This window comes from Ranitomeya variabilis, chromosome 4 (assembly GCF_051348905.1).
Source record: "Ranitomeya variabilis isolate aRanVar5 chromosome 4, aRanVar5.hap1, whole genome shotgun sequence".
NCBI lineage: Eukaryota > Metazoa > Chordata > Amphibia > Anura > Dendrobatidae > Ranitomeya > Ranitomeya variabilis.
Genome location: NC_135235.1, coordinates 244,831,607 through 244,854,267, shown reverse-complemented (window position 1 = coordinate 244,854,267; position 22,661 = coordinate 244,831,607). Strand labels below are relative to the sequence as shown.

General features: G+C 43.3%; 2 protein-coding genes across 3 annotated transcripts in view; one reads left to right on the top strand and one right to left on the bottom strand.

Annotated features, from left to right (window-relative positions):
• LOC143764132 (neurotrimin-like) overlaps nt 1-17,795 on the top strand; it is a 971,575-nt gene extending 953,780 nt beyond the window's left edge. The window contains exon 7 of the mRNA XM_077249345.1: nt 17,589-17,795. Within this exon, the coding sequence (XP_077105460.1) occupies nt 17,589-17,668 (80 nt within the window). The 3' untranslated portion in view covers nt 17,669-17,795. The remainder of the gene's footprint in view (nt 1-17,588) is intronic.
• The window catches only part of LOC143764133 (opioid-binding protein/cell adhesion molecule homolog), a 179,194-nt gene that overhangs the window by 13,106 nt on the left and 143,427 nt on the right, over nt 1-22,661 (bottom strand). The window contains exon 3 of one of the 2 annotated variants that reach the window (XM_077249350.1): nt 12,604-12,729. The exons of the other annotated variant lie outside the window; for it this stretch is intronic. Coding sequence (XP_077105465.1) covers nt 12,604-12,729 — 126 coding nt within the window. The remainder of the gene's footprint in view (nt 1-12,603; nt 12,730-22,661) is intronic. 2 annotated transcript variants of the gene reach the window in all.

Genomic DNA, 22,661 nt, shown 5'->3' with positions numbered 1-22,661 from the left:
GCCTCTCGGAGGCAAAATTGAAGGAAGGTGTGTTTGTCGGACCAGACATTAGAAAGCTTATAGCTGATCAAGAGTTTATCAATACCATGACGCATCCTCAAAAAGAAGGGTGGTTTACATTTAAAGAGGTCGTAGACAAATTTTTAGGCAATAACAAAGACCCTGACTGCAAAAAAATCGTCGGACAAATGCTGAAAGCATTTCAAGCTTTAGGTTGCCTGATGAGTTTGCAAGTGCATTTCCTCCATTCCCACCTTGACAACTTTCCTGAAAATTTGAGAGCTGTGAGTGAAGAGCAAGGTGAACGATTCCACCAGGACATTAAAGAGATGGAAAGAAGATACCAGGGAAGATGGAGCATTACAATGATGGCAGACTACTGCTGGACGCTTCAGAGAGACATTCCAGATGCTACTCACAAGCGTAAATGTACCAAGAGAAGCCTCACAGGGAAGAAGAATCGATTTTAGTGTTAGTGAGCTCATTGCAGTTAAAAAATGATTTTCATGAAACATTTGTAATAAAAAAATTTTATGAGTCTATTTTCATTTATTTTGAGGTATTGTCTTATTTAACATAGTTACTTAAATTGTCAGAAAACGTGATATCCTATGACAAAACAGAGGTCGTTTTCAGATTCAGCGCACTTAAAAACAAAGATTACGTGGAATAACCAAAACAGCTCTTGAAAAAAAAATTTTTTGCAGTCCTGTGTTATTTTTACATTCTCAGAAGACCCCCGTAGTGTCAGTTCACCATTTTTGCAGCGGATTGATCTCCAGGGTTGGCAGGAAATACTCAGAGTTCTCGCAGCCCTTTACACTTGCATTTTTGTGTCCCATTCATTTGAATCGGGAAAGAAACGCTGAAAGACGACAGCAACAGATTTATTACAAAAAAAGTGTCTCCAGGCTGCTGTCTGTGTCTGGCAGAACGCACTGGAAGCAGTAAAGTGTGAACAGGCCCTGATATAAGACAAGCAGCAGACATACCGGATTTTTCGGATTATAAGACGCGCTTTTTCCCCAAAAATTTTCGGGGAAAATGGGGTCTTATAATGCAGACATACCTTACCAGCCACGGGGAGCAGGGTCCAGGGTCTGTGCAGGCTGGGATGAAGGGGCGATCGCATGTGCGGTGCGCCGCAGTGGGTGTTCGGTGCTACGGGGCTCTGCTGACATTTTGTGAAAGACCAAACCCCCGCAGTTGCATGGTTTCCTATGGGGTGGACTCCGTGAAAATGGCTGCCGGGGGCGGTTCATGCGCAGATGGAGATCTCGGGAGATCATCTCCCGTGATCTTGGTGCGGAGATCTCCATCTGCTCATGCACCGCCCCCGGCAGCCATTTTCCCGGACTCCACCCCATAGGAAACCATGCCATGCAACTGGGGTGGCATGGTAGCTCATTGGTTAGCACTGTACGGTGGCTCAGTGGTTAGCCCTGTACGGGGGCTCAGTGGTTAGTATTGCAACATTGGGGTCCTGGGTTCAAATCTCACAAAAGAACAACATCTGCAAGGAGTTTGTATGTTCTCCCCGTGTTTGCGTGGGTTTCCTCTGGGTACTCCGGTTTCCTCCTACATTCTAAAGATAGGGAATGTAGGTTGTGAGGCTCATTGGAGACAGTGTGGATAATGTGTGTAAAGTGCTGTGGAATTAATAGCACTAAATAAACTGCAGGGGTTCTAGCCTTTCACAAAATGTCGGCAGAGCCCCCGCAGCACCGAACACCCCCTCATCCCAGCCTGCGACATTGCTCCACTCCTGCCTCCTCCAGCAGCCACCACCCCCGATAAGTCATACGACGCATGGATTATAAGCACCAACCAACATTTTATTTAAAAAAAAAAAAGGGGGGGTTTTCCTATTTTTCTCCTCAAAATTTGGGGTGCGTCTTATAATCCGGAGAGTTTTATAATCTGCAAAATACAGTAAACTGCGGATTCCTATTATATCGACACTACGATTACAGAACTATATATGCAGCACATACACAGATACACCCATTATATATACTTTATACATATAGAAACACTAAAGTATATACACACAGAAACAGTCAGGTTATATACAGTATGGACACACTTTGCAGTGTATTGTGTAAATATATAGACTGCATAACACACAGTATACAAATAGTATACATACACATACTATATACTGTATGTATATAATATACTGTATATATGTGGACAGTATGTGTAATAGGGTTATGAAGGGGGAGATCAATCACAGTTTTTGGAGTTCAAAATTCTCACCACACATCTAGATAAGTTCCTTGGGGGGTCTAGTTTCCAAAATGGGGTCACTTGTGAGGGGGTTTCTACTGTTTAGGCACATCAGGGGCTCTGCAAACGTAACATGACGCCCGCAGACCATTCCATCAAAGTCTGCATTCCAAAACGGCGCTCCTTCCCTTCCAAGTTCCGATGTGCGCCCAAACCGTGGTTCCCCCCACATATGGGGTATCAGTGTACTCAGGACAAACTGGACAACAACTTTTGGGTCCAATTTCTTCTGTTACCCTTCGGAAAATATTTTCTATCATATAGACCCCTCAAATTGACTTCAAATGTGAGGTGGTCCCTAAAAAAAAATGGTTTTGTAAAATTTTGTTGTAAAAATGAGAAATTGCTGATCAACTTTTAACCCTTATAACTTCCTAACAAAAAAAAGGTTTACAAAATTGTGCTGATGTAAAGTAGACATGTGGGAAATGTTATTTATTAACTATTTTGTGTCACATAACTCTCTGGTTTACCAGAATAAAAATTCTAAATAAATAATAGTAAATTAAAAAAAAAACTAGATGGTGGCCCGATTCTAACGCATCGGGTATTCTAGAATATGTATGCGTAGTATATTGCGCAGCCCACGTATATAGCAATGTGGGCATGATATCCCTGTTAAAAAATAAATAAATAAATAAATAAATAAAATGAAAAATAGTTCTATACTCACCTTCCGTTGGCGCCTGGATCCAGGAAGCGGTTACCGACGCTTGGGATCCACCGAAGCTCCGCCGAGCCGCTCGCGCCAGCCGCCATCTTCCGTTCCCAGGATGCATTGCTAAATTACCCAGATAACTTAGCGGTCTCGCGAGACCACTAAGGGTACCTTCACACGAAGCGGCGCTGCAGCGATAGCGACAACGATGCCGATCGCTGCAGCGTCGCTGTTTGATCGCTGGGGAGCTGTCACACAGACCGCTCTCCAGCGACCCACGATGCCGAGGTCCCTGGGTAACCAGGGTAAACATCGGGTTGCTAAGTGCAGGGCCGCGCTTAGTAACCCGATGTTTACCCTGGTTACCAGCGTAAAAGTAAAAAAAACAAACAGTACATGCTCACCTGCGCGTCCCCCAGCGTCTGCTTCCTGACACTGACTGAGCTCCGGCCCTAACAGCACAGCGGTGACGTCACCGCTGTGCTTTCACTTTCGGGCCGGCGCTCAGTCAGTGTCAGGAAGCAGACGCTGGGGGACGCGCAGGTGAGCATGTACTGTTTGTTTTTTTTACTTTTACGCTGGTAACCAGGGTAAACATCGGGTTACTAAGCGCGGCCCTGCGCTTGGTAACCCGATGTTTACCCTGGTTACCAGTGTAAAACATCGCTGGTATCGTTGCTTTTGCTTTCAAACACAACGATACACGGCGATCGGATGACCAAATAGAGTTCTGGACTTTATTCAGCGACCAGCGACATCACAGCAGGATCCTGATCGCTGCTGCGTGTCAAACACAACGATATCGCTAGCCAGGACGCTGCAACGTCACGGATCGCTAGCGATATCGTTACAAAGTCGTTTCGTGTGAAGGTACCTTAAGTCTTCTGGGCAATTTCGCAATGCATCGCCGGGAACGGAAGATGGCGGCCGGCGCGAGCGGCTTGGCGGAGCTTCGGTGGATCCCAAGCGTCGGTAACCGCTTCCTGGATCCAGGCGCCAACGGAAGGTGAGTATATAACTATTTTTTATTTTATTTATTTATTTTTTTAACAGGGATATCATGCCCACATTGCTATATACGTGGGCTGCGCAATGTACAACGTATGTGGACAACGGAGGGTGAATATAGCAGGGTTTTTGTTTTTTTATTATTTTTAACATTACATTTTTTTTTTTTTTTTTTTTTTACTATTGATGCCGCATAGGCAGCATCAATAGTAAAAAATTGGGGACACACAGGGTTAATAGCAGCGGTTACGGAGTGCGTTACCCGCGGCATAACGCGGTCTGTTACCGCCGGCATTAACCCTGTGTGAGCGGTGACCGGAGGGGAGTATGCGGGCGCCGGGCACTGAGTGCGGGGAGTAAGGAGCGGCCATTTTCTTCCGGACTGTGCCAGTCACTGATTGGTCGTGGCAATGGTCGTGGGCGTTATATATATGGATGGGGTACAGGGCATATCATGGCTGTCTTTCTCGCAGTCTATGGCACGTGCTTACATACTGCGCTGCTATCTCCACCGCGCTCTCATCTTCCCCCAGCAGGATATACGTTTTCTCTTCCTCCTTCATGGAGCTGAAATCCGGGAAGAGATCGGAGAGTCTCCTGGAGTGTCCCTCATTGCTGAGTATTTGGGGCAGTGTAGCAGGAAATGGGTCTCATCCTCCAGGTCACAGTGTACACACAGTCTGTCCTCCCTGGGCTTGTAGCTCTGTCTGTGCCGGCCTCATATGAAATATATATATATATATATATATTTATTTATTTTTGTCAATCCCTTCACTGGCTCCCCCCATTGCCCAGAGACTCCAGTACAAAACCCTAACCATGACATACAAAGCCATCCACAACCTGTCTCCTCCATACATCTGTGACCTCGTCTCCCGGTACTTTCCTGCACGCAACCTCCGATCCTCACAAGATCTCCTCTTCCCACAATCATATACAAGATTTCTCTCGCGTATCACCCCTACTCTGGAACCCTCTACCACAACATATCAGACTCTCGCCCACCATCGAAACCTTCAAAAAGAACCTGAAGACCCACCTTTTCCGACAAGCCTACAACCTGCAGTAACCACCGATCGACCAAACCGCTGCATGACCAGCTCTATACTCACCTACTGCATCCTCACCCATCCGTTGTAGATTGTGAGCCCTCTCGGGCAGGGTCCTCTCTCCTCCTGTACCAGTTATGACTTGTATTGTTTAAGAATATTGTACTCGTTTTTATTATGCATACCCCTCCTCACATGTAAAGCGCCATGGAATAAATGGCGCTATAACAATAAATAATAATAATATATAAAATAAATATATTATATAAAAAAAAAAAATAATATATATATATATATATATATATATATATATATACACACACACACACCACACACACACACACACACACACACACACACACACACACACACACACACACACACACACGGGTTGGACCAAATAATGGAAACACCTAACGTTTTGGCATCATAATCTTCGAACATGTGATAAACATGCGAACCGTGACATATGGTAATGTTTTGTAGTTGATTATTTGTGTTATGTGATATGTGTATGTAAATTAACTTTGTTTTGCATAATTGTAAGAACATTGAGCACCTGTTACCAATGGCAGACCTCTCGGATTTTCAAAGAGGCCAAATTGTTGGTGCTCGTATGGCAGGCGCTAGTGTAACAGAAAGTGCCCAAATGCTAGGCGTGTCAAGAGGTACTATCTTCAAAGTAATGACTGCATTTGAAAGAGAAGGAAAAACGTCCGCAGCAAAGCACAGGTCCGGCCGAAAGTCAAAGTTGACTAAGAGAGACCATCGGACTCTAAAGCGAATTGTGAGAGGATCGCAAGACCACGGATCTGAAAATCACTGCTGAGCTCAATGAACACCTACGAACCCAGTTTCCACAAAAACTTTTCGTCGGGAGCTGCACAAATCTGGATTCCATGGAGGAGCTGCAATTAGAAAACTACTGCTCTCAATGACAAATGTTTCCAAGTGTTTAGAGTGGTGTAGAAACCTCCAGAATTGGTCCCTCGAGCAGTGGAAACGTGATATTCTCAGACGAATCATCGTTTACCCTATTTCTGACCTCCGGCCGAGTGTACGTTTGGATGGAATGCTTCTTTCGGCTGTCTCCAGACTGCCTTCTCCCAACCGTAAAACATGGTTTAGGGGTTCTGAGATGATCTGGGGTGCTATTTTGTGGAGATCCGCCGTGCCAATGATATCCCTTCATGGAAGAATTAACAGCCGAGATTATTTAGGCATTTTGGGCGACCAAGTGCATCCAATGGTTCAAGCACTGTTCCCAGAGGGGAACGCCATCTTTCAGGATGATAATGCACCAATTCATACAGCTAGAATCGTTAAAGCATGGCACGAGGAACATTCTAATGAAGCTGAGCATCTCATCTGGCCCCCACAATCCCCAGACCTCAACATTATTGAGCATTTATGGTCAATTTTAGAGATAGACGTCGATTTCCGCTGCCATCGTCGCTCAAAGAACTGGAGAATGGGCTAAAATTCCTTTGGAAACAATTCACACCTTGTATGAATCCATACCTCGGAGAATTGAGGCTATAATTGCCGCAAAATGTGGACCCACACCATATTAAACTAACTTTTGTTGATGTTTCCATTATATATATATATATATATTTTAGCATGGCTAAAGGGTGTGTAGTCGACGGGAGGTATGTGCCACATAAGTGCCTTGTTGCTGTAATGTAGCCCGGAGTATTTCTTTGTTGTATATAACCATGTATGTGTGTTCCAGGACCTGTGGTGATGTCAGACCACATGGCTAATCATGTGATGGGTTACTGGGTGTGGTTAGCTCTATATAAGACAGGCAAATGCTGAACACAGTGGATATGTGTGGAGGTGAAACCCTCCTGAGTGTGTTAAGGCTACAGGACTGAGCCTGGTGGACTGGACACTTTGTTTTGCTTTTCCTGAACTTAAGGCTATTTGTTTGCTGTTATTTTTCCATGTGGTTTATGACGTAATAAACCCTGTGAACTTTAAAGGAACGTGCCTCCTGAGTGTCAGCCGTCACACCTGAGTGAGTGAAATCCCATATATATATATATATATATATATATATATATATATATATATATATATATATATATATACATACATACATACATACATACATACATACATACATACATACATACATACATACAGGTCCTTCTCAAAAAAATTAGCATATACTGTTAAATTTCATTATTTACCATAATGTAATGATTACAATTAAACTTTCATATATTATAGATTCATTATCCACCAACTGAAATTTGTCAGGTCTTTTATTGTTTTAATACTGATGATTTTGGCCTACAACTCCTGATAACCCAAAAAACCTGTCTCAATAAATTAGCATATTTCACCCGTCCAATCAAATAAAAGTGTTTTTTAATAACAAACAAAAAAAACATCAAATAATAATGTTCAGTTATGCACTCAATACTTGGTCGGGAATCCTTTGGCAGAAATGACTGCTTCAATGCGGCGTGGCATGGAGGCAATCAGCCTGTGACACTGCTGAGATGTTATGGAGGCCCAGGATGCTTCAATAGCGGCCTTAAGCTCATCCAGAGTGTTGGGTCTTGCGTCTCTCAACTTTCTCTTCACAATATCCCACAGATTCTCTATGGGGTTCAGGTCAGGAGAGTTGGCAGGCCAATTGAGCACAGTAATACCATGGTCAGTAAACCATTTACCAGTGGTTTTGGCACTGTGAGCAGGTGCCAGGTCGTGCTGAAAAATGAAATCTTCATCTCCATAAAACATTTCAGCCGGTGGAAGCATGAAGTGCTCCAAAATCTCCTGATAGCTAGCTGCATTGACCCTGCCCTTGATGAAACACAGTGGACCAACACCAGCAGCTGACATGGCACCCCACACCATCACTGACTGTGGGTACTTGACACTGGACTTCAGGCATTTTGGCATTTCCTTCTCCCCAGTCTTCCTCCAGACTCTGGCACCTTGATTTCCGAATGACATGCAAAATTTGCTTTCATCAGAAAAAAGTACTTGGGACCACTTAGCAACAGTCCAGTGCTGCTTCTCTGTAGCCCAGGTCAGGCGCTTCTGCCGCTGTTTATGGTTCAAAAGTGGCTTTACCTGGGGAATGCGGCACCTGTAGCCCATTTCCTGCACACGCCTTTCCACACCAGACTCAGTCCACTGCTTCCTCAGGTTCCCCAAGGTCTGGAATCGGTCCTTCTCCACAATCTTCCTCAGGGTCCGGTCACCTCTTCTTGTTGTACAGCGTTTTCTGCCACATTGTTTCCTTCCAACAGACTTACCATTGAGGTGCCTTGATACAGCACTCTGGGAACAGCCTATTTGTTGAGAAATTTCTTTCTGGGTCTTACCCTCTTGCTTGAGGGTGTCAATGATGGCCTTCTTGACATCTGTCAGGTCGCTAGTCTTACCCATGATGGGGGTTTTGAGTAATGAACCAGGCAGGGAGTTTTTAAAAGCCTCAGGTATCTTTTGCATGTGTTTAGAGTTAATTAGTTGATTCAGAAGATTAGGGTAATAGGTCATTTAGAGAACCTTTTCTTGATATGCTAATTTATTGAGACAGGTTTTTTGGGTTATCAGGAGTTGTAGGCCAAAATCATCAGTATTAAAACAATAAAAGACCTGACAAATTTCAGTTGGTGGATAATGAATCTATAATATATGAAAGTTTAATTGTAATCATTACATTATGGTAAATAATGAAATTTAACACTATATGCTAATTTTTTGAGAATGAGATTTATATATATTTATATATATTTATATATATTTATATATATTTATTTTTATATATAGCGCCAACATATTCCGCAGCACTTAATTAGCGGGGACATGTGCAGACAAATTCAGTACAAGGTAGGACAGTTAAACAGTGACATTAGGGGTGAGGTCCCTGCTCGCAAGCTTACAATCTACAAGGAAATGGGGGGACACAATAGGTGAACAGTGCTTGTTATTTCACGTCTGGCACTTATAATAAATAGGGATTTTCATACAAAGCTGCATGATCCGGTCATCAGCCCGTGTGTTTAAGCGCAATAGCCAAGCATCTAGTGCAGTTATCATGTGCATGGAGGGTGTGGAGACAGATGAATAGTAGGGGCAGATTCAGAGATATACACATACACACTTGCATGCACCACAGATATACACAATCATACTACACACTGTATATATGTACACATACAGACACTGTATACTGCACATGTACACACAGATACACATATATACTTACCAGGTTCTGCGAATTCACTTGTACAGATCCATTCCCAGGACAGTGCTAGGAGCAGCCATGATGAGGGGAGAGGGCACAGACGCAGAGGGCTGCAGGCATCTTCCTGGCCCGGCCCTGACCTCTGTCTGCCGTGCTGTAATCAGGCCCATCCCCCTCACTTGCGGGATTCACTGCTTATTCACTGCTGTACACCCTCTGGGCACTCCATAAAGGGGCTGCAGACGCAGGCGGCCCCCTTTGTGAGTGGGGGCCCCAGGCGTCTGCCTGCCCCAAATGCCGGCCCTGCCCATAAGATGCTCCATAGAAAAATATGCCCCATATAATGCTTTATAAAGTTCATAATGGGCCCCATAAGATGCTCCATAGAAATATATGACCCATATAATGCTGCACAAAGGTTAATGATGGCCCCATAAGATGCTCCATATTAAAATATGCCCCATATCATGCTGCTGTGATATATAAAAAAAAAATGACATACTCACCTCTCATCGCTGCTCCTTAGCGTCGCCGGCTCTCTGCAGTGACTGTTCAGGCAGAGGGCGCGCACTAACCACGTCATCGTGCCCTCTTACCTGAATGTCACAGCCAGAGGACCCGGAAGACAGTGCGGCGGTGGAACGGGGACAGGTGAATTTCGCATGGCTCACCCTCCCCCAGTCCTTCTCACCCTCCTGGTGCTGCATATCAGTCCCTGCATCTCGGGCACCAGCATCTCTCTTCCGGTTTTCCTTCCTGTGCTGATCGGTCAGTGATACCGCTAATTAAAGTAATGAAGATTCACTCCACACCTATGGGAGTAGAGATGCATGCATATTCATTACTATAATGAGCGGTACTACGTGACCGCTCAGCACAGGAAGGAAGACAGGAAGAGATGCCGTACCTGAGATGCAGGGACTGACATGCAGCGATGACACCAGGAGGGTGAGTATGATGTCTTCTGCTCCCCACCCCCCTCCCCCACCAGCAATGACTCGTGTATAAGCAGAAAGGGGCGTTTTCAGCACACAAAAAAAGTGCTGAAAATCTCGGCTTATACACAAGTATATACGGTAATTTCCTTCTATGACAGAATCACTGACTGGGTGGATCAGGGAAATGCTGTAGATATAGTATATCTTGACTTCACCAAAGCATTTGACAAAGTATCTCACACAATCCTTATTGAAAAAAATGACTAAGCATTGAATAAACAAGGAAACTGTTAGGATTCATAACTGGCTTAGTGATCGGACCCAAAGAGTGGTTGTAAATGGCTGCACATCCAGTTGGAAGAATGTCTCAAGTGGGGTACCACAGGGCTCTGTCCTGGGCCTTGTATTGTTCAACATCTTTATCAATGACTTAGATGAAGGAATTGAGGGTAAACTGATAAAATTTTCTGATGACACAAAGCTAGGAGGGATAGCTAATACTAGAGAAGAGAGAGAGAGGATTCAAAAAGATAAAAATCATTCTGTTAGTTGCTGCCCACTGCTCCAGTTTTTATAACGGGGAAAAATGCAAAGTACTACAACTAGGCAATAAAAATGAAAAAAGCATATACAGAATGGGAGGAATAGGGCTAAGCAACAGCACATGTGAAAAAGAATTGGGTGTACTAATAGATCACAGACTGAACTTGAGTCAACAGTGTGATGCAGCAGCACAAAAAGGCCAGTGCAATTCTGAGATGTATTAACAGAAGCATACAGTCTAGATCACGTGAAGTCATTATTACCCTCTACTCCTCTGTGGTCAGTCCTCACCAGGAATACGGTGTCCAGTCTTGGGCACCACAATTTAAAAAAAAATATCAACAAACTGGAGCAAGTTCAGAGAAGAGCGTCCAGAATGGTGACCGGTCGGCAAACCATGTCCTATGAGGAACGGTTACAGGATTTGGGAAGGTCCCTTCCAACTCTACCATTCTGTGACTATGACCTACTTGATGGTAATGGTGTCCACCGACCACTGAAGGGTAGATTCTGAGCTAGTGCCTACTTTAGTGGTCATTATATCCAGAGTCCAGTCCACTGAGGGCAGATTGTGGGCCACCAACTACTAGGTGGGGATTGTGACTACTGACCACTTAAAGACAGATTCTGGGTCACCCGCCCCCTCAATAATAATGTTCACTGACCAATGAGGGACAGATTCTGGGCCATCACGTAATAAGATGGTGAATGCATCCATACACCATGGCGTTATTGGAGGATCAACTGTGGATAAGGAGAGATGTATGCCAGGCTTTGTATCCCTTATCTCCAGGGATCTTGGGACAGATACAATTCTTAATTTGCTGTATCCAGTGGGCTTGGAGGTAGGAGCCCCTCTCACCTTACAATGCAGGTAAATGCCGGATGTAGGCATATCATGGCTGACGACTTGGCTGTGCTCTTTGATGATACCCTGGCTCACCATACACTGTTCCTGCACAGGGGCCCTTCCACTGCGTGTTCCCCTGGTTTGCAGGGATGCAGCCTTGTACACGGGTGACCCTCTCTGCTCTGTATCTTGTGTGCGGCATCGCTTCCTTCTCTCCTTCCTAATTCCCGGCTCCCGTCAGCCGCCATGTGGAGTGACAGAATGGGGACAGCACAGAGTAACTCAGCTGCAGCTCGGGGAACGCAGAGAAAGGAAATAGAAATGTGTAGAGTTTTAATTAGATCTTACACTTAATATGCAAATGAATCGTCCTTCTCAGGTTGGTAAAATGAGCGTTTTATGTAAATGTGTGGAGGATTTCGAGGCGCTAATTACCAGCAGAGGAGACGGCGCCGAGCGACATGAGCCACCTATCCGGATAGGGAAAAGGATTAGTGAGGGGGAGCCAGCACATGGAGGGGCACGATTATCCTGTCCGTCTAATGACAAGAGCAGGCGCCATCTCAGTCCCATGGTATCGGACCTCGATGATCTAATTACGGAGCCAAAGTCTCAGATCCCAAATCAAAGGGACCACCAAGAGAGGAGAAGTAATGACAGCATCAGATCTCCCCCATGTACACGGACTTTATACATATACTGTATACTCAAAAATGCTAGCGGACCTCCATACTAGGCTTCCCGACAAAGCTTAATTCCAGACTATACTATCAATATTCACAGACTGTATACCCTCTCCTCCATATTTACAGGCCGTATACCCTTTCCTCCATATTTTACAGGCCGTATACCCCCTCATCTATATTAAAAGGCCGTATACCCCTTATCTATATTTACAGACTATATACCCTCTCCATATCTGCAGGCTGTATACCCTCTCCTCCATATTTACAGGCCGTATACCCTCTCCTCCATATGTGCAGGCTGTATACGCTCACTTCCACATGTTGCCACCATTATCGGAAGGTTCTTTATACATGTTCCCTCATACTTACATTTCCCAGAATAATGCTTCCAGGTTACGGCGGGCTCAGGTCTGCCAGTGGCCACACATCGGAGGGTCACGGTACTCCCCTCGTTGACGGTGATATTTGTAGAGATGCTAAGAATTTGCGGTGGAACTGTGGGAAAATAATTAAAGAGTTAATTGAAATTAATTCCTACCACAAATCTGCTGCCATAGAGCTCTGTGTCTGTGTGGACTTTGTAAAGGCTGCACATATCTGATATACGTTTACACACCCCGTTGAAATATTTTCATTGTTATACAAAGTGAGGGGAGACAGAAATCCAACATGTCCATCCTGGACCCGAACAACAACAACGTGCAGGTTCTGCCATTTACAAGAATAATTTCATATGATTTGTACTAATCCAGTGAGAAACAAGCAGACATCTGAACATAAAGAAGTAAATAATGTAGTTGCATAAATCTGGACATGAAGAATAATATATCCAGCTTACATAGTATCTCTGCCAGGAGCCCGACTCTCAGCTGCTGACTTCGATACTCTGATACCTTTTAATGGCTGATTGAAAAGATGAAGAGAAAGTTATAAATGACAACCACTGAGAACTCTCAATTCTACATATTTTTCTAATTTTCTCAATAAATTTTGCAAGGTCCCTTTGACTCAGTGCTTCTGCACACCTGAGCCTGGGTGAGGTGGTTTTATTTTCTTTCTTGTAAGTCTGCACACCCTTAGGCCGGCCTCACATTAGCATTTCTGTGCACAGTGTAGGCCTGCGCATAGATCCAGATGCGTCGCAAAATCAACAGACAGCCCTGGCACACCAGGCTGACCAAAGAACTGAGGCGAGCTTCCAGGGCTGCAGAGCGGAGATGGAAAAGATCCCTCTCCAATGAGCACTTTATCGCATTCAAACAGTCCCTCACTACTTTCATGACCACACTCGCCACAGCAAAACAAACCTACTTCTCGTCTCTCATATCCTCCGTCTCACAACCCTAAACAGTTAATCAACACCTTCAACTCTCGTCCGTCCCCCAGCACCTCCTCCCTCCCCACTCATCTCAGCTTAAGACTTTGCCTCATTTTTCAAGCAGAAGATTGAGAACATCAGAGACACTTTTAGTCGACAACCCCCTGAGCCCTTCCTCCCAACTACCCAGCCCTCCACCTCGAAAAGCAACTTCTCCACCATTACAGAAGATCGACTCTCCACTCTACTCTCAAAATCGCATCTCACCACCTGTGCACTTGACCCTATCCCTTCCCACTTCATCCCAAACCTCGCCAGTCTTCATCCCAACTCTAACCCATCTCTTCAACCTATCACTAACAACTGGTGTTTTCCTCTCAAGCTTTAAACATGCTATCACACCTATCCTCAAAAAGCCCTCTCTTGACCCATCCTCTGTATCTAGCTATCGCCCTATATCACTTCTCCCCTATGCCTCAAAACTACTGGAACAACACGTCCATCTTGAACTGTCCTCCCATCTATCTTCCTGCTCCCTTTTCGACTGCTTGCAATCTGGCTTCCGGTCACACTACTCCACTGAAACTGCCCTAACTAAGGTCACCAATGACCTATTAACCACCAAGAGCAAGAAACACTACTCTATCCTCCTCCTCCTGGACCTGTCCTCTGCCTTTGACACAGTGGACCATGCCCTATTACTACAGACCCTCTCATCCCTTGGCATCACAGACTTGGCCCTATCCTGGATCTCGTCATACCTAACTATCCGAACATTCAGCGTCTCCCATTCACACACCTACCTCCTCCCCTATCTGTCGGAGTCCCGCAATGTTCAGTTCTAGGGCCCCTGCTCTTCTCCATTTACACTTTTGGCCTGGGACAGCTCATAGAATCTCACAGTTTTCAGTATCATCTCTATGCTGATGACACCCAGATCTACATCTCTGGACCAGATATCACCACCCTACTAACCAGAATCCCTAAATGTCTATCCGCTATTTCATCCTTCTTCTCCACTAGATTTCTAAAACTTAACATGGACAAAACAGAATTCATTGTCTTTCCCCATCTCACGTGACCCCCCCCAACGAACCTATCCATTAAAGTAAACGGCTGCCCACTCTCCCCAGTCCCACAAGCTCGCTGTCTCGGGGCGTAATCCTTGACACTGATCTCTCCTTCAAACCACATATCCAAATCCTTTCTACTTCCTGCCGCCTTCAACTCAAAAATATTTCACGGATCCGTACATTCCTAAACCAAGAATCTGCAAAAACCCTAGTCCATGCCCTCAACATCTCCCGCTTTGACTACTGTAACCTCCTCCTCTGTGGCCTCCCCTCTAACACCCTCGCACCCCTCCAATCTATTCTAAACTCTGCTGCCCGACTAATCCACCTGTCCCCCCGCTATTCCCCGGCCTCTCCCCTCTGTCAATCCCTTCACTGGCTCCCCATTATCCAGAGACTCCAGTACAAAAGCCTAACCATGACACACAAAGCCATCCACAACCTGTCTCCTCCATACATCTGTGACCTCGTCTCCCAATACTTTCCTGCAGGCAACCTCCGATCCTCACAAGTCTCCTCCTCTACTCCCCTCTTATCTCCTCTTCCCACAATCGCATACAAGATTTCTCTCGCACAACACCCATACTCTGGAACTCTCTACCACAACATATCAGACTCTCGCCTACCATCGAAACCTTCAAAAAGAACCTGAAGACCTACCTCTTCCGGCAAGCCTACAACCTGCAGTAACCACCGATTGGCCAAACCACAGCACGACCAGCTCTATCCTCACCTACTGTATCCTCATCCATCCCTTGTAGATTGTGAGCCCTCGCGGGCAGGGTCCTCTCTCCTCCTGTACCAGTTGTGACTTGTATTGTTCAAGACTATTGTACTTGTTTTTATTATGTATACCCCTCCTCACATGTAAAGCGCCATAGAATAAATGGCGCTATAATAATAATAATGCGTCTTGCGTACCTAACATTGTGTGCACAGGGACATACGTTGTATGCGGATTCGTCCCCGTGCGTAGTTTTGACGTGCCCGCCGAACACAACATGGGACGCATCCGCATACAACGCATGTCCCTGCGTACACAATGTTAAATATAGGTACACAAGACCCATGCGGATCTATGCGCAGGCCTACGCTGTGCACAAACGCTAATGTGAAACCAGCCTGACACTGATACTTTGCTGCAGTCCCCTGTGTATTTCTGGCAGCATTCAGCCTTTTTGGGTCGATCATTCGGCCTATCTAAGATTGCCGATCTTTCCCGGCTCCCCCTTGAAGCAGCTCCACATCTGTCAGATTACTGTGTACGGCGCCCTCTTCAGGACACCACAGATTGTCCCTTGGGTTCAGGTTTGGGTTTGCAGCTCAAGAACTTCTATCTTCTCCTGGTTAAGTCGTTCTTTTGGTGATTTGGAAGTCCCTGAGGGTCATTGTTGCACTGAAAGGTTGTCTCCTCATCTTCATTTTTTTTTAGCAGAGGCCTGAAGGTTTTTATGTAAAATTTACTGACCTTTAGACTGTCCATAATACTTTCTCCCCCTTGACTAAAACGTAAATTCCAGGTGACTAATAATCAACTCAGAGCACAATTCTGCCCCACCATGCCTCACTGTGGGGATGGAGGTCTTCTGATGTCTGCTTTGCACCTTTTGGAATTATGACAAAAATGTTCCCCCTTGGTCTCATCAGAATGGACCAGTTATCTGCATGGTTTGGGCAGAATTGATGGATGATTTGGCAAAACATAGCTGGGTTTGGATATTCTTCTGTATAATGAAATGCTTCTCTCTAGAAGATTATCTCACCCCCTGGTAGACCTTCAACTCCATCTCAACCAAACTGAAGTGTAGGACTCAGTCTATAAATTGTAGCAGAACTAGCAGCTATTTATCAGCCCGATTTGTGCTCTGGTACTCAATGTCCAATTTCAGGACATATTACTGTTTTGGTTTATATGCTTATGCTCTTGTTATTGCTACATCGCTCAAGTGTTTTGTCTACTGTGGGACTTTTCATTATCCTATATTAGGTCCACCTTGAATATTATCAGTTATTCTTGTTGATTACACTGTTCTACAGTTAAATTGGTTCAGAGACTAAAAGAGTTGAACAAAAATGGGTTGTCCACTACTAGGACAACCCCTTGTTAAGCCAAATGTTATGTCCTGATAAAATAATAAAGCCTAAACTCTCCTCGCGTGCCGCCGCCCTTCCAGTGATGTTGGCACTCGTGGTGCCGGGGATGTGATGTGGTGGAAGGAGACGTGATGCCCGTTACCCAGTCAGCGCTAGCATCACTGCCTCTGCCTCCAGATGAACTGAACATGGAGAGGAAGTCAAGGATCAGCTGCAGCCAGGACTCCCCCCGTCATGTGTCACAGCCCCGGGGAGAGCGAGAATGGCATCGGCATGGGAGGCTTTAGGGTATGTGTCCACGTTCAGGATTGCATCAGGATTTGGTCAGTATTTTACATCAGTATGTGTAAGCCAAAACCAGGAGTGGAACAATTAGAGGAAAAGTATAATAGAAACATATGCACCACTTCTGTATTTATCACCCACTCCTGGTTTTGGCTTACAAATACTGATGGAAAATCCTGACCAAATCCTGATGCAATCCTGAAAGTGGACACATACCCTTATAGTTTAAGAAGGGTTTTAACTAATTTTGTGGTGCTGAAAATGAATTTGGTGGTTACATTTGCTTATTGGCTTTAATTTTCAAGATTTAGAGGAGGTTGTAATCACTGATCACGCCTTTTATGTAGTCTTACAGATTGCATTGTTAGTAGCCAGTCTATTACACCCTCTATTTAGTCTATTGAGCCATCCGTTTTCTATCAGCTTAGGGCGACCAATCAAAAAAACACCAACTCCGCCCAATGACGTTGTCCTAATTACAGCTGCATCACCTACTTTTATAAATTCTCTATGCGTAAGGTATACAGTTTTAGGATTTCTTAGCGTAGTTTTTTAGCATATTGACTTGTTTTTATTTTTTCCAGATATGCCTCGTTCTTGCACTAACAAAACGGAGAGTTTTTGCTACATATGTGGAGAAGTTGCTTTTGTGTTACAAAGGTGAAACGTGACTATCATGATACGGAAAGCCTACAACATGTATTTTTCCTGCAGTGTAGAAGATCAGGACACAAATGCTGTAATAGATGTGCATCACAGCTTACCCGGTGGTTGCATGGGAAGAAGCAATCTATTCCTTTTGCAGTCCTAATCATCTGGAGAGAGGAGAGCCAACCGATCACACTGCCAATTGCCATTTCTGCATGGTGCCCTGACATTAGGAAAAAAGTTTAAAGGATGAAGTAGACTTTACAGTATCCAAACCTTCCATCTGCAATATGTCCAGTACCACATGCAGAAGAACTGTTGGGTCCAGAAATATTTTCAGTTGAGTCAAGTAAGGAAGAAGATTGCTCTTGGTGTCCTCTCACGACCCACACTTTCTGTCAGCAACCTCAACAAAGTGACCTGAACGATCTTGTTAGAGATTTGGATCTTCCCGAGTAAGACTGAGCTCTTAGGTTCCCGACTGCAGCAGTGGAATTTCCTAGTGGGCTATGTTTGAATTTATTTGTTCCGCAACCATGATAAAGATTTTGTACAATACTTCTTCATGGAGGGCGATCTTAACAACATCAACAGTTTAATGAAATCTCTGAAGATGAGTTATAATTCTGAGGAATGGTGGCTCTTCATTGATTTGTGCAAAAATTCCTAAAAGTTGTCTAGCTGTATAATGGTAATGGGCTACCTTCAATTCCAGTTGGCTGTGCCGTCCACATGAAAGAAACCTATGACAACATGAAACGGCTGTGGAGGTGCCTGAACTATGACCAACATATGTGGCCCCTCTATGGTGACTTATAGGTGGTTGCCATTTACGTGGTCTCCAGGGTGGTTACACAAAGTCCTGCTGATTTTTGTGTGAGTGGAATAGTTGTGCACGGGAATATCACAATAAGATATCGGCCTCTCCAACATTCACTTCAGCCAGGGAGTAAAACTGTCCTGCATCCAGCACTTGTTGACCCACAGAACATTTTATCAGCATTGCAGATCTAGTTGGCTCTAATGAAGAACTTTGTAAAGACAACGGATAAAAATACAAAAGCATCAGGCCATGTGCACACGTTCAGGATTTTTAGCGGTTTTTTCGCGTTTTTTCGCTATAAAAACGTGATAAAAACGCGAAAAAAACGCTAACATATGCCTCCTATTATTTACAAGGTATTCCGCATTTTTTGTGCAAATGTTGCGATTTTTTCCGCGAAAAAATCGCATAGCGGAAAAAAAAGCAACATGTTCATTAAAAATGCGGAATTGCGGGGATTCCGCACACCTAGGGGTCCATTGATCTGCTTACTTCCCGCACGGGGCTGTGCACACCATGCGGGAAGTAAGCAGATTATGTGCGGTTGGTACCCAGGGTGGAGGAGAGGAGACTCTCCTCCACGCACTGGGCACCATATAAGTGGTCAAAAAATAAGAAATAAAATAAAAAACAGTCCTATACTCACCCTCGATGTCCAGCGCAGTGTTCCCGCCTCTGTGCTGCACGCTGGCTGGTTCCTGTAGCTGGTGTGCGGAGAAGGACCTTGCCGAATGACGTCACTGTCCTGTGATTGGTCGAGACCGCTCACGTGACCGTGACGTCATGGAAGGCCCTGCGCGCACACATCAGCTATAGGAATGGACGCCGGTGAGGAGATCTGATGTCTGCGGGTGAGTATAAGCATTTTTTTTATTTTTTTTATTATTTTTAAACGTTCTATCTTTTACTATAGATGCTGCAAAAGCAGCATCTATAGTAACAAGTTGGTCACACTTGTCAAACAGTATGTTTGACAAGTGTGACCAACTTGTCAGTCAGTTTTCCAAGCGATGCTACAGATCGCTTGGAAAACTTTAGCATTCTGCAAGCTAATTACGCTTGCAGAATGTTAAAAAAAACGGAAAAAAAACGCAAAAAAAAAAATGCGGATTTCTTGCAGAAAATTTCCGGTTTTCTTCAGGAAATTTCTGCAAGAAATCCTGAACGTGTGCACATACCCTCAAAGTATCTCATTGATAAATGTCCAAGGCTGAATGAAGCAAAGATAAAGGAATGCATCTTCACTGGACCTCAGATCAGTAAGCTTCTTCAAGATGAGGAGTTTCTCCATTTGTTGCAGGAAAAGAAAAAGGGTGCATCGGTCGCATTCACATTGGTGGGAACTATAGAGCAGGTAACTATTTAGAGTTGGTGGAAAATCTCCTAAAAACATAGAAGGATCTTGGTTGTAACATGCCCTTTAAGATTAATTTCTCACAGTCGCATCTAGACTTTTTTCCGCCAAACTGCGGAGCAGCAAGCGACGAATAAGGTGAAAGATTTCACCAAGATATTGCGGATATGGAGAAAAAATATCAAGTTGAATGGAATCCATCAATGCTTGTAGATTACTGTGGACAATTGTAAGAGATGATCCGACACAGAAGTACAAGAGACAAGCAAAGGAGTCGTCACTGAATGTACAACAATTTCTGTAACTTTATAATTCACAAAAGTGTTTAGACGTTTTACTTAATGGAATTGTTGTAAGTTAACTCTAAATATCAGAAAATTGAAACTTTTTTGTAAATATAATTTGACAAAGCACTGAAACTTTTATGCAATAAAATGTAGCAGTAAAACAAACATCTTTGATATCAGAAACAACGAAATATTTTCATTAATAACAGAAAAAGATGGAGCCTAAGTACTAAATATATAAAATTTACGTGAATAAACACCACATTTTTAAAAAATATTTTTTTTTCTTTTCAATCAAAGAAACTATGTGCAAAAATGCCACATTAGAGGCTGCAAAAAACCCTATAAAAAACAGTCTAAGGAGCCCTTTGATTCATCTTATACTCACATGTGAGATCTATATTTAGCATAAATACATAAGGTGCAGAAAAAAGTGCTTAGTGCTACTAAAAAGCATGCTTAATATGTCTATTAACCCTATAAAGTGCTAAATATATATAATGTGCTTCCAACCATATCCACATATAACATGTGAACATAATTTTAAATATCAAAATAAAGCAACCAGTGTTGCATAAAGTGCACATATAATTTCAAATAATAAATAAAAAGTAAGAAGCTTACATGTGAGTAATGTCCGATGCAGGTGCTCCCGCAAGATATTGCGGATATGGAGAAAAATTATCAAGGAGAATGGAATCCATCAATGTTTGTAGATTACCGTGGACAATTGTAAGTAAGATGATCTGACGCAGAAGTACAAGAGACAAGCAAAAGAGTCGTCACTGAATGCAAATGTATAACAATTTCTGTAACTTTATAATTCACAATAGTGTTTAGACGTTTTACTTAATGGAATTGTTGTAAGTTAACTCTAAATATCAGAAAATTGTTAACTTTTATGCAATAATTATATGTAGCAGTAAACCAAACATCTTTGATATCAGAAACAACTAAATATTTTCATTGTCTGATTTGAATTCAGGAGTCAAAATCATTAAGAAATGGCTGATTTCATAACTGAACCTGACAATGTCTGAAAACATGTAAAACAGTGAAATGTGATGCTACTTAGGATGAACAGAAGTATGTTTAAGCCAAAGTGTGTGTGTGTGTGTGTGTGTGTGTGTGTGTGTGTGTGTGTGTGTGTGTGTGTGTGTGTGTGTATACAAACAAATAAACACATATGGTCAATGGAATACCTCATAATAAATTCAAAGTACAAGTCACTGTATCTAAATATCGAGGTACCCCATAACCCAATAATAGGACTAACAGGACCCACTAACGTCACTAAGACAAACCACAATGAGAACTAGTGGAAAAAATGTCCAAACCGATTTGCAAAATTAAAACAAATTTTATTAAAGATAACCAAAGGAGAAAGAACAACGGTGTAGCTGAAATAAGCGATAAATCACATAACACACAGATGAACAAGGAATCTTGTAAACGGAAAACAAACAAAATTAACAACCATACTATACATCTATTATTATGTGTATATGTTTTGTATTTGTTTGGATATTTTGTATTGTGTAGTATGGTTGTTAATTTTGTTTGTTTTCCGTTTACAAGATTCCTTGTTCATCTTTAGCTCCTGCGTTATGGTAGTTGGTATGTGTATGTTTTCGGTAGCGTTATAGAGTATACGGCACCGACACTATTGGCAATATGCCCTTACCTTTGAGGGCCGCTGTAGTGCCGATACATGTTTCTGGACGTTTCGCCCCTCCCTCTGTGCTGCCCGTCGCCTGTTGGTGTGGTCACATGGGGCCCCATGTGTACGTGCATCCACGTTGGTGCTGGCGCCGGATGTGGGTGTGCCTTTTTCGTCCGCCGCTCATTTGCGGCTACTTCCGGCTACATACACATAAAATGCTTCTGCTCTATTTCACGGCATACCCCCTGAGGAAGGAAGTTTCTGTACTTCCGAAACGCGCGTCGGGGAGGGCGGGAGACTGCGTGTGCCCGGGTCACACACCACTTGGTATGTTATCCTCTATATATGTGTTGCCTTGTATTATTATCTATTTGTGGTCTACGGGTACTAGGCATCCACTTTTGTGACCTGGCTATGCATGTGCGGTCTCTCACCATGCTTTCTGTGTGTTATGTGATTTACCGCTTATTTCAGCTACACCGTTGTTCTTTCTCCTTTGGTTATCTTTAATAAAATTTGTTTTAATTTTGCAAATCGGTTTGGACATTTTTTCCACTAGTTCTGATTGTGGTTTGTGTATGTATATGTGTATGTATATATGTATATATGTGTATATATATATATATATATATATATATATATATATATATATATATATATATATATATATATATATATATATATATATATATATATATATATATATATATGTGTATATATATGTATTTATATATATGTATGTGCGTGTATATGTGTGTGTATATATACTTTGAAGAACCTAGAATGTAAGGCATATTTTCAGCTGTTTCAGACTTTTTTGTTAAGTATATAATTCCACGTGTTAATTCATAGTTTTGATGCCTTCAGTGTGAATGCACAATA